Source organism: Glandiceps talaboti, chromosome 10 (genome assembly GCF_964340395.1).
Source record: "Glandiceps talaboti chromosome 10, keGlaTala1.1, whole genome shotgun sequence".
In the NCBI taxonomy this organism is placed as follows: domain Eukaryota; kingdom Metazoa; phylum Hemichordata; class Enteropneusta; family Spengelidae; genus Glandiceps; species Glandiceps talaboti.
The window spans coordinates 23,422,737-23,437,544 of record NC_135558.1 but is presented as its reverse complement, the minus strand read 5'-3'; the positions used below and the strand labels follow the sequence as shown (position 1 = coordinate 23,437,544).

At 35.7% G+C, this 14,808-nt stretch overlaps 1 protein-coding gene across 2 annotated transcripts in view; it reads left to right on the top strand.

The window, feature by feature from the left end:
- The first annotated feature begins 332 nt into the window (after positions 1–332).
- LOC144440809 (ral guanine nucleotide dissociation stimulator-like 1) overlaps positions 333–14,808 on the top strand; it is a 79,206-nt gene continuing 64,730 nt past the window's right edge. Inside the window, exon 1 of one of the 2 annotated variants that reach the window (XM_078130203.1) lies at positions 333–499. In XM_078130203.1, coding sequence (XP_077986329.1) covers positions 473–499 — 27 coding nt within the window. In that variant the 5' untranslated portion in view covers positions 333–472. Of the gene's footprint in view, positions 500–12,332; positions 12,534–14,808 lie in introns of those variants that run through there. The other variant, XM_078130202.1, reaches the window with a different exon arrangement.

The window sequence follows — 14,808 nt, the reverse complement described above, 5'->3', positions numbered from 1 at the left end:
CTCCCAATGGACAGTTGCCAGTCTAAGACAAAAATGCATCGTGTAGTACAATAGTGAAAGATTGATGAATATTCATAAGTCGCGTTTCAATGGAAACTTTGCAAGATTCTTCCGCCTTGATTTGGAAATATCTATAGACAAGTCTTAATTCATATATTAACTGATTTACAAAGGCCTAATTCTTAATAACCATGTTGTGAGTACCCAAAGTTGCGTTACTTTCCGCAATCTGTTTTAAAATGCTCATACCCACCCGCCCCTTTTGTTGCGAAAGACGCTGTCAAAGCTGTGACCCGTCGCCTACACCACCCCTTTTACAGACATGGTGTGCAGTACGGGATGTTGTTATGTACGCTGTAACGCCAGACTTCAACCATAATTTTGAAGTAATCTGACAGTAATTCAGATGAAACGTGAATGTTACTGAAGTCAAGGGACTCCCAACTGCTCTCTGCTTGAAGATTGCCGGAGGATGTGTTCAATATTTGACGAGAACCCAGTAAGTTGCATCGCACAAGCCGTCATAAACAACAGTGATTATGAATGTATAGCACAGTCACTTGTGAGCTATTAATAATATTCTATTCCAGGATGGTAATATTCTAGTCTAGGATGATCATGATACAAAATAATGACGTTATATTATGCCACATAACGTCATTATTTTGTATTATGATCATCCTAGACTAGAATATTACCATCCTGGAATGGAATATTAGCTCACAAGTGACTGTGCTATATATAGTAAGTTGCCCATGACACAGTTAAGTGTAGGGTTCAGATCGGACAGATTATTCAGCATAGTATTATTAGCAATGCAGCACGTCGTGTATGGGGCTGTTAAATCAAAGTAACCAAAGTTGTAACAACTCAGACCACTAAATATTCGTTAGTGGTCTGAGGTTACAATGATGGATTCCCCAAAAACACAGATTACGGTCTGTGTTATGATAGTGCGATCATGTTCTAAAGTTGGTCACAATTCAAAACATTGCTAAACGCGGAAGAGTTAATGGTAAGACAACACAAGTGCTGTATTACAGCGATCACCTCAGCGTTGCGGTCTGTAAGAGTATAGCAGTAGACATCTTTTATAAACCAGAGTTGTCTCAGTGGTCACTTGATTATCACTACACTGGCACCCCTTGGCAATAAGGTATAATAGAGCCCATAAAACACCTTGTTTGAATCACAGGGGCGTGTAATATTTCATAGATTGTTGTTTTCTTATTGCTTAGAATGCCGTTTTCTTAGGAAAATATAGTACGAATCTTGCTGCTACAAATGTATCAATGTCTCTTCCCTTTACATGTAGGAATATATATTAATCAAAAGGTTGTTATATTTAGTCTGTAGACCTGGAAAACAACAATCTATGAAATATTACACGCCCCTGTGGTTTGAATTCCTTGACTACACTTATCACTTGTAACCATTCCTCTGCCATGACCTGACTTTGACCATGAAAGGAAGGCACATGTACATGTAGCATATTGTGTCTGAGTGTCAGAATTCAAGAAATCAGTGGCGATAATTAAAGGTTAGAGGCAACATTGTGACTGCTGCATTATCAGAGGTGTCTACACAAAAATGGATGAACTTTCAAATTTAGTAGCCTTGGCAGTATTTTTGGCACTCGGTCATGTACAGTGGAAGCTTCCATGGATTTTATTCCCTCACAGGTTATTTGGATGTAAACTAGTGATAGAGCTGTTGACAACATCCAAATGTAAACTAGTGATAGAGCTGTTGACAACATCCAAATGTAAATGATTTTTGATCTTGGATAATAGTTGCAGTTCCTGGATGTTCTCCAAACTGTTCAATCATATTTTTATATAATAACATTGAATGAATTTGCTCACTGCACTTTCTGTATGAAGGCAAAGTATATTGGAAGTATATCTTAAATTACTAATTTCATGTACACACCAGCTATTTTCATTATATACATGTACCAATGCATCTGAAAATAAATATTCCAAATATAGAGGAAAGATTGTAAGTTACATTTGTATTCCAAAGTCTTCTTGTTGACCAAAAGGTTCTTCTCTTTATAATTTATTATTTAAATATTGATTTAATGGAAGACCAATGGGAGCAAGTCCCATTTACACAGGCTGAAAAACACAAGAAAAAGACAAGTCTACAAAGCACACAAACATATCAAACAAACAAAATTAACAAAATGCAAATAAAAACACATTACAAAGGATACACCAAAATTAATCTTGCCAGGTGGACCTGAGATGACAATTTTGCAAATTGGCATTTTTTTAAATTTCTAAGAGATAAATTAGTCAATATTCGAAATACTAGGAAAAAGACCAAATTATAAGTTGTCATACATCTCTGAACTTCAAAGTGTTACATAACATGTTAGCATGGAGGTATATTGTCTGAGGTACATGTAGTATAAATTCTTGACACAGTCACTTGTGAGCTAATACTTCATTCATTTCATTGGAGTAATTTCTTTCCGATTCAGATATTGGTGACAGTATTTTTTGAATATTTTGTATTATTACCATCCTTGAATAGAACATTAGCTCACAACTTGACAGACGTGACTGGTTCATGATCAGTGTTGAGTTTGAACTTTATGCCAAAGCTCTCTACTCAAACTTGGGACTCCATGGTAACAGGAAAGACATTAAAACTGAATCAAACCAAAAGTACATGTAAGTCACAGATTCATTCTGTTCGATGACAAACTAATGTTACGTAATATGCAACATGTACCAGAGTTTTCCGAAAACTAGCCCTGGGCCACTATTCGGAAAATCAGCAAATTCGGAACCACAACAGAGGAACTAAATAGAAGCTCAGGGCGATTATTTGGCAGTCAACACTCAACAGCCATGTGGTTATATCATTACTAATGGGGACATACCAGTTTAGGGACACAACAATTAGGAAGACAAGAATAATAATTTCATTTTATAATAATTCAAATATATCAAATGAAACATTTTATTTGCTATCATTCTATCAGCATTGATTGTATTGTTGCGTCGATGCCTCAAAAATAACCATTACAAATAGAATAGAATTGTCAATTGACTGAAACCAAGCATGTCAACTTTATATTTATTATTATAAAGTGGATATTGTTCAACTAAAAATAGTGTACGTCTGAATATACAGATTCAAAGGCAAGATTCAAAGTTTCACATTAGCGGGACTTGGGACAACTAATTTTTATAGCAGGACTACTGCATTTTTTTCATCACTGGTCCGGGGACCACCAGTTCACAAAATGATTTGTTCACTCTGGATAAACTTTACATTAGCCTTGTACCGATCGTTAAATCTCCATGAACTCATTTATACATGACATTACACATTACTTCAACTCTCACTCGATGTAATTCACTTTGTGTGCACACTCACCATGCAAATTACCCTGACCTATTTTTAGACCCAGTGTGTTGCATTGACAGTAACGTCTGCGGGTCTCCATGAGTCATCTGCCGACTTGTTGATCGATCTCAGCACAAAGGTGTATGTACCTACCTTCACGATCACATTCTCCTCGTGTAAAAAAACATCCATTTTTTATTGGCACTCTAAGTTTATGGTTTTTTTCAACGGAACATTCGAACTAAATAAAAACTAATGTTACCAATATAACAAGGCAAAATTCTTGCCGTAGTGAATCTGAAAAACCCATTAGACGCCCACCCGCCAAATGATTGCCCATGGGCAACTTTTCGGATGGGCTTGTTTTCGGTAGTTGCATTGTAGGTACCAGTCCCTCCAACCTCCATGACTGGTTGTAGCAAATACTTAAGTACAACCCTTGCTGTCCTTGTACACATGTGTAGACTTACTATATAATGCTGTTGAAATAGCCAGAAGAATAATATATTAGAATTGTTTTGTCACTGTCTGAATGCAGGGGCATGACCTTAAAGCCGTCGCATGCGACGAGGCTAGCAAGTGCGTACACGAGGCAACTACATGTACAATGTAGTTGCTTGGCGAGTCACAAGAACTAACTGTTGCACATGCTGAGACATAGAAAGGTTACAGGTCATATAGGTCAAGTCTTCTAGCAGCATGAACTTGGAAGAAATGTTATAAAATTGCCAATATTACAAATAAAATTACTGGAAAGTTGTAGAGGTATCGATAGTAAAATTATATTCAATTGAAAGTTTGTTTAGGGCGATGGTGATCCTTCTGACGTCGCTACTTGCATACAAGTTAGAAATAAAATGATATTCAGCAGAGATCAAGCATTCATAGATGTTGTATACTATTGATAAGTTGTAACAATGGTGATAAATCGAAATTATATCAAAAATACTTGCCGAAATAGAATACTAAAAATATGGCGGTCATAACATTAAGCGTCATTTGACTCTTGGAAATACTAGTATGTCAAAGGTTATTACTTGTGATGCGATGAAGTGGTTACATGGGGTAATTCATGAAGCAGCTCGAGAAGCAACTTGCATAGAGTTGCAGAAAATCTGACATGTCGTATTCCTTGCGACGAACCTACATAGCGATGTTGCAAGACCCTGCGAATACATGTATGTATAATGTACACATACAGGAGGCAATTCATCACATGCGATGAATTGTTTACTGCATCGTTCATCGAGTTGCCTAGTGTAACTTGGCCTTTAGGATCAAATAAATTCTTGCAAGATTCTTGTCAGATTCTCATTAGAAATCACAATTTTCATGATTCTAATTGAATCTTGTGAGATTCTAATGTTAAGAATCTAGTGAGATAAATATGGTATGAAGTAAAAAATTGTTAGAATCTATTAGAATTTTTTCTGACTGAGTGTCAGCAGGATCTTCTGATAGGTTCTTATAAGAATCTAATGGATTAAATTGAATTCTGATCAGATTCTCATTGTGAGGTTCTAGTGAGAATCTAGTGAGAAAAAACCATATATAATTACAATCAACACAAGTTACTAGTATTTGTGACTGTTTCCTGCATGGATCACAGTCAAAGAGTATAAGCTACAAATGTAAGAGTAAACACATTTAACAGTTGTAACTGTGAGGAACTAGGAAGCATTGTCTTATTGGACAAAGGCAGTAAAAACTGTTCACAAAGCAGACACAGTTTTTGTGAAATGTTACTGCACACAGTGAAGATTTGCACTATTTGTTATGTAACGCTAGTGTACAGGGAGGTTAAAATAGATTGACTGCTTTGGGCCTTTGACCTGAGGGCACGATTGTAAAATGCTGACCGTTTGAGTCAATAACCGACCATGCCAATCTGTATAAAGAATTTACACACTCCATATTAACCCAGTTTATTAACCAAATGGGCAACGAGGATATGACTGGTGTTATGAAATTTAAGCAAATTGTAGGATGTACATTTACTTAGATACCAATTAACAGCACATTTTGGGGTTACTTGTACATGTATGTCTTGACAAAGACTTGATGACACAAAATACCTGCAGCAAATTATAGTGACAGGATACTTAGTCCTTTAAACAACAGTTTGTGTTTTCCATTTCAAGAAGAATTTCAAGGTCAAGGTCTAAAAAGAAAGCTCATCTTTGATAGTATAGGTGTAGACACTTGAATGGTGTCTCTATATGTATTAAACCACCAAGTTTAATGATGCGAATTGTGAAATTTCTGTGTTTCACCCAGACTACATGTAGGTGTTGGGCTGTATGTACACACAGGAATAAACACCGTAGCAGAAACACTGACACTTGGAAAAAATATAACAAGGGACCACAAGCTACATGTACAATGTATTCTTTTGATTAGGCAAGACCTACATGTGTACATGTACATGTAACCATAGACCCTCTACCCACAGGATACACATCTGCGGCATTAACTTGAAGCAATGTGCGTTTGCATATATTATGTATAATTAATCTGATTACATATAGCGGTAATGCAGACTTCCTGTCTGGGGTGTAAAAACCTCACAACGCTACATAAATCGCATGTAAAATCTCGCAAAAGATGAGAAGAGGTTATACACGGTTATGCTAACTATGTTGATAACCACAACACATCATGGCATGGCATGGCATCTTCCAGTGAGGATCATGAATTTTCTGGTGTTTTCGACGACGATTTGTTATTTTTGTCAGCTACATGTATAATATACACAAGGAAGGACTTGATAGTTGAACAAGCGGATAGCAGCATTCATATTGTCTTACGCCATGTTTATAGGCAACGCAAAGTACTTTCCTCCTCGCTAAACGGGTTCCCATGCCGAAAATACATTACATCATGAGGCCATTCAAAATCATGTAACGTACAATTATGATGGAAATATGTAATTTTCCGATACGTAGACAGGCCGATAGTGGCCAAACTTATGCGACACACGTGAGAAAGACTCAAGTTTAGATACAAATCTACAATTCAGCTGTTTTTGCCCCAACTATTGCGTGAGACTTTTTAAAATCAATGCCTGCCTCTAGAATTTGAAGAATGAATGTATAGTTTTGTGAAACACATAATCGATCGAACTGGTATGTCTACGAATTTCGTACATTTCTATAATGTCATGCATTTTTATGCCATTTTAATAGCCCTACATAACACATTGGCAACTGTACTACGCTCAAGAACATAAAAGATGTGTACTTTTCAACTCAAAGAAGTCAAAAATAGGTTACAATTCATTCAAATATTAAAATTGAGCCACAACTTGAAAGGTAATCTGTGTAAATACAATCTCTCAAGTTGGAGTACTTCTCATTTTCTCAGTTAGTTCGGTCATGGTTTGGCTGAGACAATCGACTAGCAACCAGAAATTTGAAGTCTAGTACTCTAGTAATCGTTTTGGAGAAGTGTTTTTGACGAAATGTGTCATTTTCTGTGAATACATCATCCGCGACAATAGAGGTAAAATGGCAACCACGCATTGGATGTTTACGTTCTATTTCGATGTACATGTAGTTACAATAACATGCCTCATCAAATTGTATCGATGTAGCTTTAAGTTTAATTACTGAAAACAATTGATTATGTAGATTACTCATTAATATTCATGGCGAATTGTACCAAAACTTAATCAGTTCTTGCCATTACTCAATTGAACACTTTTGCACACAAGCTAAAATTATTTCAAACTAAATGTCCAAAGACAAGTACAGTTTCAAAACTCTAAAAAGTTGTGTGTATACGTAAAGATATGCATCACGTTTGGTCAAAATCTTGAGTTGTGAGACGTGAGACTTGCTATACATGTTCTTTACCATTGAGGACTCAAAAATCGTGCGATAGTTTGTGACGTCATTACCTGCCATGTTGGAAAATACTTACTTTCATTGTCACACGATGTACGATGTCAAACTAAGTAAAAGTGTTTTCAGAATAAAATAGAACAGAAAGCTAATGATCAGATACAATGCCAACACTTTATTGAAAGGTACAAAATGTATATGAGGCTGTTATACTTTTTTGACGACGTTGAAGAATGTTTGAGTTTGAATAAAAGGACAAGTCCAAGTCTGGTTAAAACTTCTGGTTTACATGTATTTGAATCTTGACGTTTCGACTGTGCACAGACAGTCTTTTTGAAGGGCTATAAAAAGTATGAAAAAAGTAATAGGAATACTGTAAATGAACAGAAAGCTAAAATAAATCCAATGAACTTTGTAAAAACAAAAACTAAAATGGTAAGAGACTAGAACAGTAAAAATGGCCTACCTATAAAAAACTGGAGAGCAGGTAAAGTGATGTCATATAAAAGTATCCCTAAGTTTATAAAAAAAAGGAGAAGGTTAGGCTCCCTAGCTAGATGACTACCAGTCTTTTTTGTTGATGCCTGGTGGACTGAGTGTATTGAATACAATCATGTGCTTTATTTCAAGGCTTTTTCTGATGCGAGTATCACAGGGAAAAGATCTTGGAAATACCAATAAATGTAATATCTGTGAAACTGTGGTTATGGGCATTAAAGTGTTTGGCAACTAGTGTATTTCTGTGTCACTGATGCTCATACATACGTTTTCGTAATTCTAGACCAGTTTCACTGATATAGAGGAGAAAATTACATTGCTTGCATACTAGTATTTCGTGATTTGTAGTTGATGTCTCCTGTGATTTCTTGAAGAATGCTAGTTGAAAGTGTACAGCATCATGTTTGCCATGTACATGTACATCTGTAATTCAGTTATTCACACAGTACTGTACATGTACATGGACATGCAGATATCAATGTATAGCATCAACTGTGGTCAGTTCACACTTCATCTTTGTAAGTAATTGAGAATTAGTCATTATTGTAATTAATTATCATCTACATTGTTCTTTTTCAAAGACTTTTTAGCTCCATTGTCGGCGAAAGCTGAAAGCGTAGCTTTAGGTATAGGTTGTATTAAGGTATATGTATAGGTGGAATCATTGGTGTCCATCAAACTTTTATATTTTCATCATCTTCTCCGAAAGTGACAGTCAGTGGTGGTTGTCCAGTGTCATCATATATTTTATCACTCACGTTACCACTTTCTTGCGATGTCGACGGCTGTACTCATCGTAGAAATCACTTCATTATTACTACTAGTACCTGTACTTGAACCGCCTTTTTCGGGACACTTCCTCGATCGAATTTCGTCAGACGATCGCATGACGCCAAGGTCGAGAAGGGTCTGCTGTTTGGACATCGTCAAAGTTTGTAAAATTCCCAAAAATAAACACATTTACATGTGACCGCTTGACGTATTTTTGACGAAAGAACACAAAGAGAATGCAATTAGCCGATCGCTGGATCGTGGGGGTCCTATCAGTGATTGTTCAAGTATGTGTAATGTATACCGTATATGCACGGGTCGATCGAGTGCACCGACCGAAAATTGCTGATTTAATACATGTATCTCGCATTTTACGTTATTTCAAGTCTTGAGAGGTAATGAGGTTGTTTGCGGTTTTTTACTTCCACATTTACGACAAGGCGATCGATCGACCGATATCGATATAATCATTTTATTACTATCAAAATCCAAAGTTTGTTCATCTAAAGCACTTATTTAGAGATATTTGTAGTCAATCCGAAGAAATGTATGAGGTTTTTTCCACGATAGCCAACATGCACGTCGTGCACCTTTGTTTTGAAATCTAGTTGCACTGGGCAAAATTAACATGCATAGTAGCACGGTGCACCCGGGTATTTCGAGCCCTGGCTGTAAGACACTGGAATTATTTATAGCCAACCTCAAAATCCTCTTTTATTCTTTTTCTTGTGTGCATTTCCCAGTCATTATTTTTCTGAGATTTTGTGTAATTTTTCATAACAATAGACAGTGCTCTAGTGTGACTTGGGAAAACCTATGGTTTTGTGTTAGATATATGTAATGATCACTCACAAAAAAGTGAACGGCAGTAAACGTAACATCCAATAAGAAATCATGACATGTACACATTGTACATTGTACATAGGATTTTAATCAGATTGCTGTCATCAGAGCATTATAATCGAATCTGAATCTGAATATGTTGATGATTCAAACTTGTTCTGAAATCTCGAAATGGTCACCCATTTAAAACTTTGATTTGTGCCATTTTCTCTGCAGAAATAACATGTTGAACTTAAATTTGACAATGAACAATGGTAATAACTGTCATAAGATAATGCTTCTTTCCTGTAAGAGTGATAGATCTGTTGCTCAATTGTAGACATACATGTACACTCAGGTATAAAAAGAGTGTAGAAAGATAATTTTATGTACTTTAAATCAAATTTTACTTCATAAAATACCAATAAAAATTGGCTTTCAAAAGATGCAGATATTGAACAGAGTTACAAAATATACAACAAAGGGGAAAATCATTTCCTAGCCATCTGTGATGTAACTTCCCACAAGTGTATTAACTTGGTTGATCATGGTATTGGAGATGTTCATTGTATCGTAACCCTGTCGTCAACGATCAGTAGTTTGTGTAACAGCTGTCAGCTTTAGCCAAGGCTTCATCATTGTAAACTTTTTGAAGAGTGTCAAAAATATGACATCATTGCAAGAGTACACATCCGTAACCTTAACAAAAATGGTGGGCACGATATTCAATTTCATCCTGTAAGATCATTAGATGGCAGATATCTGGTCAAATTTTGATCTATGGAATTTGGATAAATTATTCAGTTTTTCATCATCTAAGAGGTAAATTTCACATAAAAACAGTGATTGGAACTACGAAATTCAATTTTCTAAAGGACAAAACCAAATTTCATAATCTTGATACAATGAAAATGTTGTTGTTTCTCCGAACAATCGATGCCTAGCAAAATCGGAAAATGTTCTAATAACACAAAATAAAATTTAAAAAATAGTGCCAATAAAAACAAAGCTACATGAATAATTATTGCAGCTAATCTTAAGCAATCATTAAGCATGCCAACCAGTCCTGTAGGAAATGTTTGCGATCCTACAGGACAGTCCTGTAGGAAATGTTTGCAATCCTGCAGGACAGTCCTGTAGGAAATGTTTGCAATCTTGCAGGACAGTCCTGTAGGAAATGTTTGCAATCCTACAGGACAGTCCTGTAGGAAATGTTTGCAATTATACCGGACAGTCCTGTAGGAAATGTTTGCAATCTTGCAGGACAGTCCTGTAGGAAATGTTTGCAATCTTGCAGGACAGTCCTGTAGGAAATGTTTGCAATCCTGCAGGACAGTCCTGTAGGAAATGTTTGCAATCTTGCAGGACAGTCCTGTAGGGAATGTTTGCAATCCTACAGGACAGTCCTGTAGGAAATGTTTGCAATCCTGCAGGACAGTCCTGTAGGAAATGTTTGCAATCCTACAGGACAGTCATGTAGGAAATGTTTGCAATTATACAGGACTGTCCTGTAGGAAATATTTGCAATTTTGCAGGACAGTCCTGTAGGAAATGTTTGCAATCTTGCAGGACAGTCCTGTAGGAAATGTTTGCAATCCTGCAGGACAGTCCTGTAGGGAATGTTTGCAATCTTGCAGGACAGTCCTGTAGGAAATGTTTGCAATCCTGCAGGACAGTCCTGTAGGGAATGTTTGCAATGTTTGACTCTTGTGGTCTTTGAGATTTCTTTTAGAAGTAAGTTTTGAAGTTCTATAGAACATACACATACACATACACGTGCAAAAAAATGTTGTGTAGAGTTGCTCAACAGGGCACTTTTTTCCTATAGGACAACATACCAGTACATGTAAATACTCAATGGAGTAACCTAGGAGGGCAAATTCTACCCTATAGGATCCTATAGAGTAAAAACTCAAGTTAGTTCAACATGGCATGTTTTGACCTATAGGATCTTATAGGGTAACTGTGTGTCTTATATGTTGTTTTTTGTAAGTGACTTTGATCTTGAAGGGCAAATAGTAAGTTGTTCATATATTTGGAAGTAACAGGTTTCAAATTTGACTATACATTGATAGAGGTATGGTTACTATGCAGACAGAGGTTTGATCATAACTTTTATTTTTATTTTTATTTTTATTTTTATTTTCTTTATGTCAAACTTAAAATTGCAGAATAACTTTGCCATAGAAGAAGCTAGTTGGGAAAGTATGTCTGTTAAGAATGCTTGCTGTTGATGATTTATATTGAGTCTGGATTAATCTATTGTATAATCAGAAAAGTCAAGATGAAAGGTCATACATATGCTTGTGTCATGGGCGAGAAGTGATCATGTGACATTAGTTAGGTTGAAGTTGCTACATGTACATTGAAAGTAGTATAATTGAACCATGATTATTAAGTGTTAGCATTGTTGTCAGGTACATACATGTATACCGGGTACTGGTGGTGAAAGGGTTGAAGTGTTAGCATTGATGTCAGGTACATTTTGTACATACAGTCATGTATACCGGGTGCTGGTGGTGAAAGGGTTGAAGTGTTAGCATTGATGTCAGGTACATACATGTATATCGGGTACTGGAGGTGAAAGGGTTGAAGTGTTAGCATTGATGTCAGGTACATACAGTCATGTATACCGGGTACTGGTTGTGAAAGGGTTGAAGTGTTAGCATTGATCAATTTGATGTCAGTCAGGTACATGTACATCATGTATACCTACATGTATTATACAATATCAGGAATTATCAATATGAATTTTCAATTCTAAATTCTATGTTATCCCGTTCTTTCTACTTATTTTCCTGTTTTGTTAAATGATTATTCAAAAATTGAAATATTGTATGTACAAGCACCAACCCATTGTTGGAAAGGTTGAGGAGGTGTTATTACACAATGTGTGTGGGATATTTCATGATGTCATACTGACATACACTGTAAGTGTACATTGTGTTCCAAGCTATTGGTTTCATCATTTGCATACTTGTTGCCAGCTGTTGAATTCAGTCAATGCCCCCCTGGGTCATGTTGTGACTCAGTTCACGGGAAAGTTGTTGTTGGAAGTGAGTTGTTGGAAGGATATCAACAGAGGAAACAGACAATTTTATTATGGTCACAACAAAGGGATTGCCTTGCTGTCTTCATCCATTTTATTTTGTACCGAAGTCCAAGAAAAGTTTTGTCTGTTTTATTACAAGAGGTCGGAACAAAAAGCCACTGAACACACCCACTTTCAAATCCATGGTAGGTTTACATGTATGATAGTTTTCAAATGATGATTTTCAATGTTCTTACTGGTTGAACAACTTTAACCTTCACTGTAGTCTAGTTGTAAGTGGCCCAGTGTTTTATTTTGATAGACAACCAAGACATTGAAAATGTTAATAAAAGGTATATTTTATCTATAACTAGTACAAGTTGATGGGGTGGGGGTGGGGGGTGTTGATTTGTGGGTGTAGACCACAAACCCTACTACTACCTGTACTGATACATATTTACCCACAGGTTTGCACCATACATGTATTTACCCACAGGTTTGCACCGTACATGTATTTACCCACAGGTTTGCACCATATTGTGCAGCATGTGTGATATTTTGATTAAGTCATATATAATAATTCATTTTCAGAAACATCCCATTGTAGCTACTTGTACATTGTAATACAGTTTGACAACATTTCTACAAACAACAATGTAAATTGTCAGTGTGTGTAGTTTGAAAACCAATGCATACATGTACAATGTAGTTCTATGTTAAGATCTTCAAACTGATAGCATGAGGAATTTATAGTACATGTACATGTATAGGCATGGTGATAGTTTTTAGAGGCCTTTCTGAACACCATTTTAGCACTTAACTGAGTGCTACATGTACATGTATAGGCATGGTAATAAGAAGTTTGTTAAAGCTTGCTAGTTTCAATCAAAATAAAATGTACATTATTCATTCAGATTATAACTGAGATATAAGTGAGATGTACATGTATATAAACATTCTTAAAGAAATTATCACCAACTTTACAGTTGTGCTATGTCATTGTCGCTATTATTACACAATTTGTAATTGAAATTGTAAGCTGATATTCTTGAGTACATTATGAAACAACATGTAACATGTTATCATCTTTCCAAGATATTTAGTTGCACAAATAAACATTACAACTGTCCCATTCAGTCAATTGTTAGTTTTTTTGATAGATGATAAAACTTTAGATCATGGGTTAGAAATAAGTGGTGTTTTTGGGAAACAAGACATCAGTCTGACGTCATGTACATGTATATCTCACAGCAGCAGCAGTTGTTTGGGATGAATCATTGACAAGTTGACTCTGTGGTAAGAACAGCTGGTACTCTATACTAAAATATACATGACTTGCTAAATATTAAATATTGTTCTATTCGTAGCTCAAACACACCACTACATGTCTTTACCTTTATTCTCGCCAATATCTTAGATAAATCACTCCCTTATAACACTCCAGCCAATATCTTAGATAAATCACTCCCTTATAACACTCCAGCCAATATCTTTTATAAATCACTCCCTTATAACACTCCAGCCAATATCTTATATAAATCACTCCCTTATAACACTCCAGCCAATATCTTAGATAAATCACTCTCTTATAACACTCCAGCCAATATCTTTTATAAATCACTCCCTTATAACACTCCAGCCAATATCTTAGATAAATCACTCCCTTATAACACTCCAGCCAATATCTTATATAAATCACTCCCTTATAACACTCCAGCCAATATCTTTTATAAATCACTCTATTATAACACTCCAGCCAATATCTTTTATAAATCACTCTCTTATAACACTCCAGCCAATATCTTAGATAAATCACTCCCTTATAACACTCCAGCCAATATCTTTTATAAATCACTCCCTTATAACACTCCAGCCAATATCTTAGATAAATCACTCTCTTATAACACTCCAGCCAATATCTTTTATAAATCACTCTCTTATAACACTCCAGCCAATATCTTAGATAAATCACTCCCTTATAACACTCCAGCCAATATCTTATATAAATCACTCTCTTATAACACTCCAGCCAATATCTTAGATAAATCACTCCCTTATAACACTCCAGCCAATATCTTTTATAAATCACTCCCTTATAACACTCCAGCCAATATCTTAGATAAATCACTCTCTTATAACACTCCAGCCAATATCTTATATAAATCACTCCCTTATAACACTCCAGCCAATATCTTAGATAAATCACTCCCTTATAACACTCCAGCCAATATCTTTTATAAATCACTCTCTTATAACACTCCAGCCAATATCTTTTATAAATCACTCTATTATAACACTCCAGCCAATATCTTTTATAAATCACTCTCTTATAACACTCCAGCCAATATCTTTTATAAATCACTCTATTATAACACTCCAGCCAATATCTTTTATAAATCACTCCCTTATAACACTCCAGCCAATATCTTTTATAAATCACTCCCTTATAACACTCCAGCCAATATCTTTTATAAATCACTC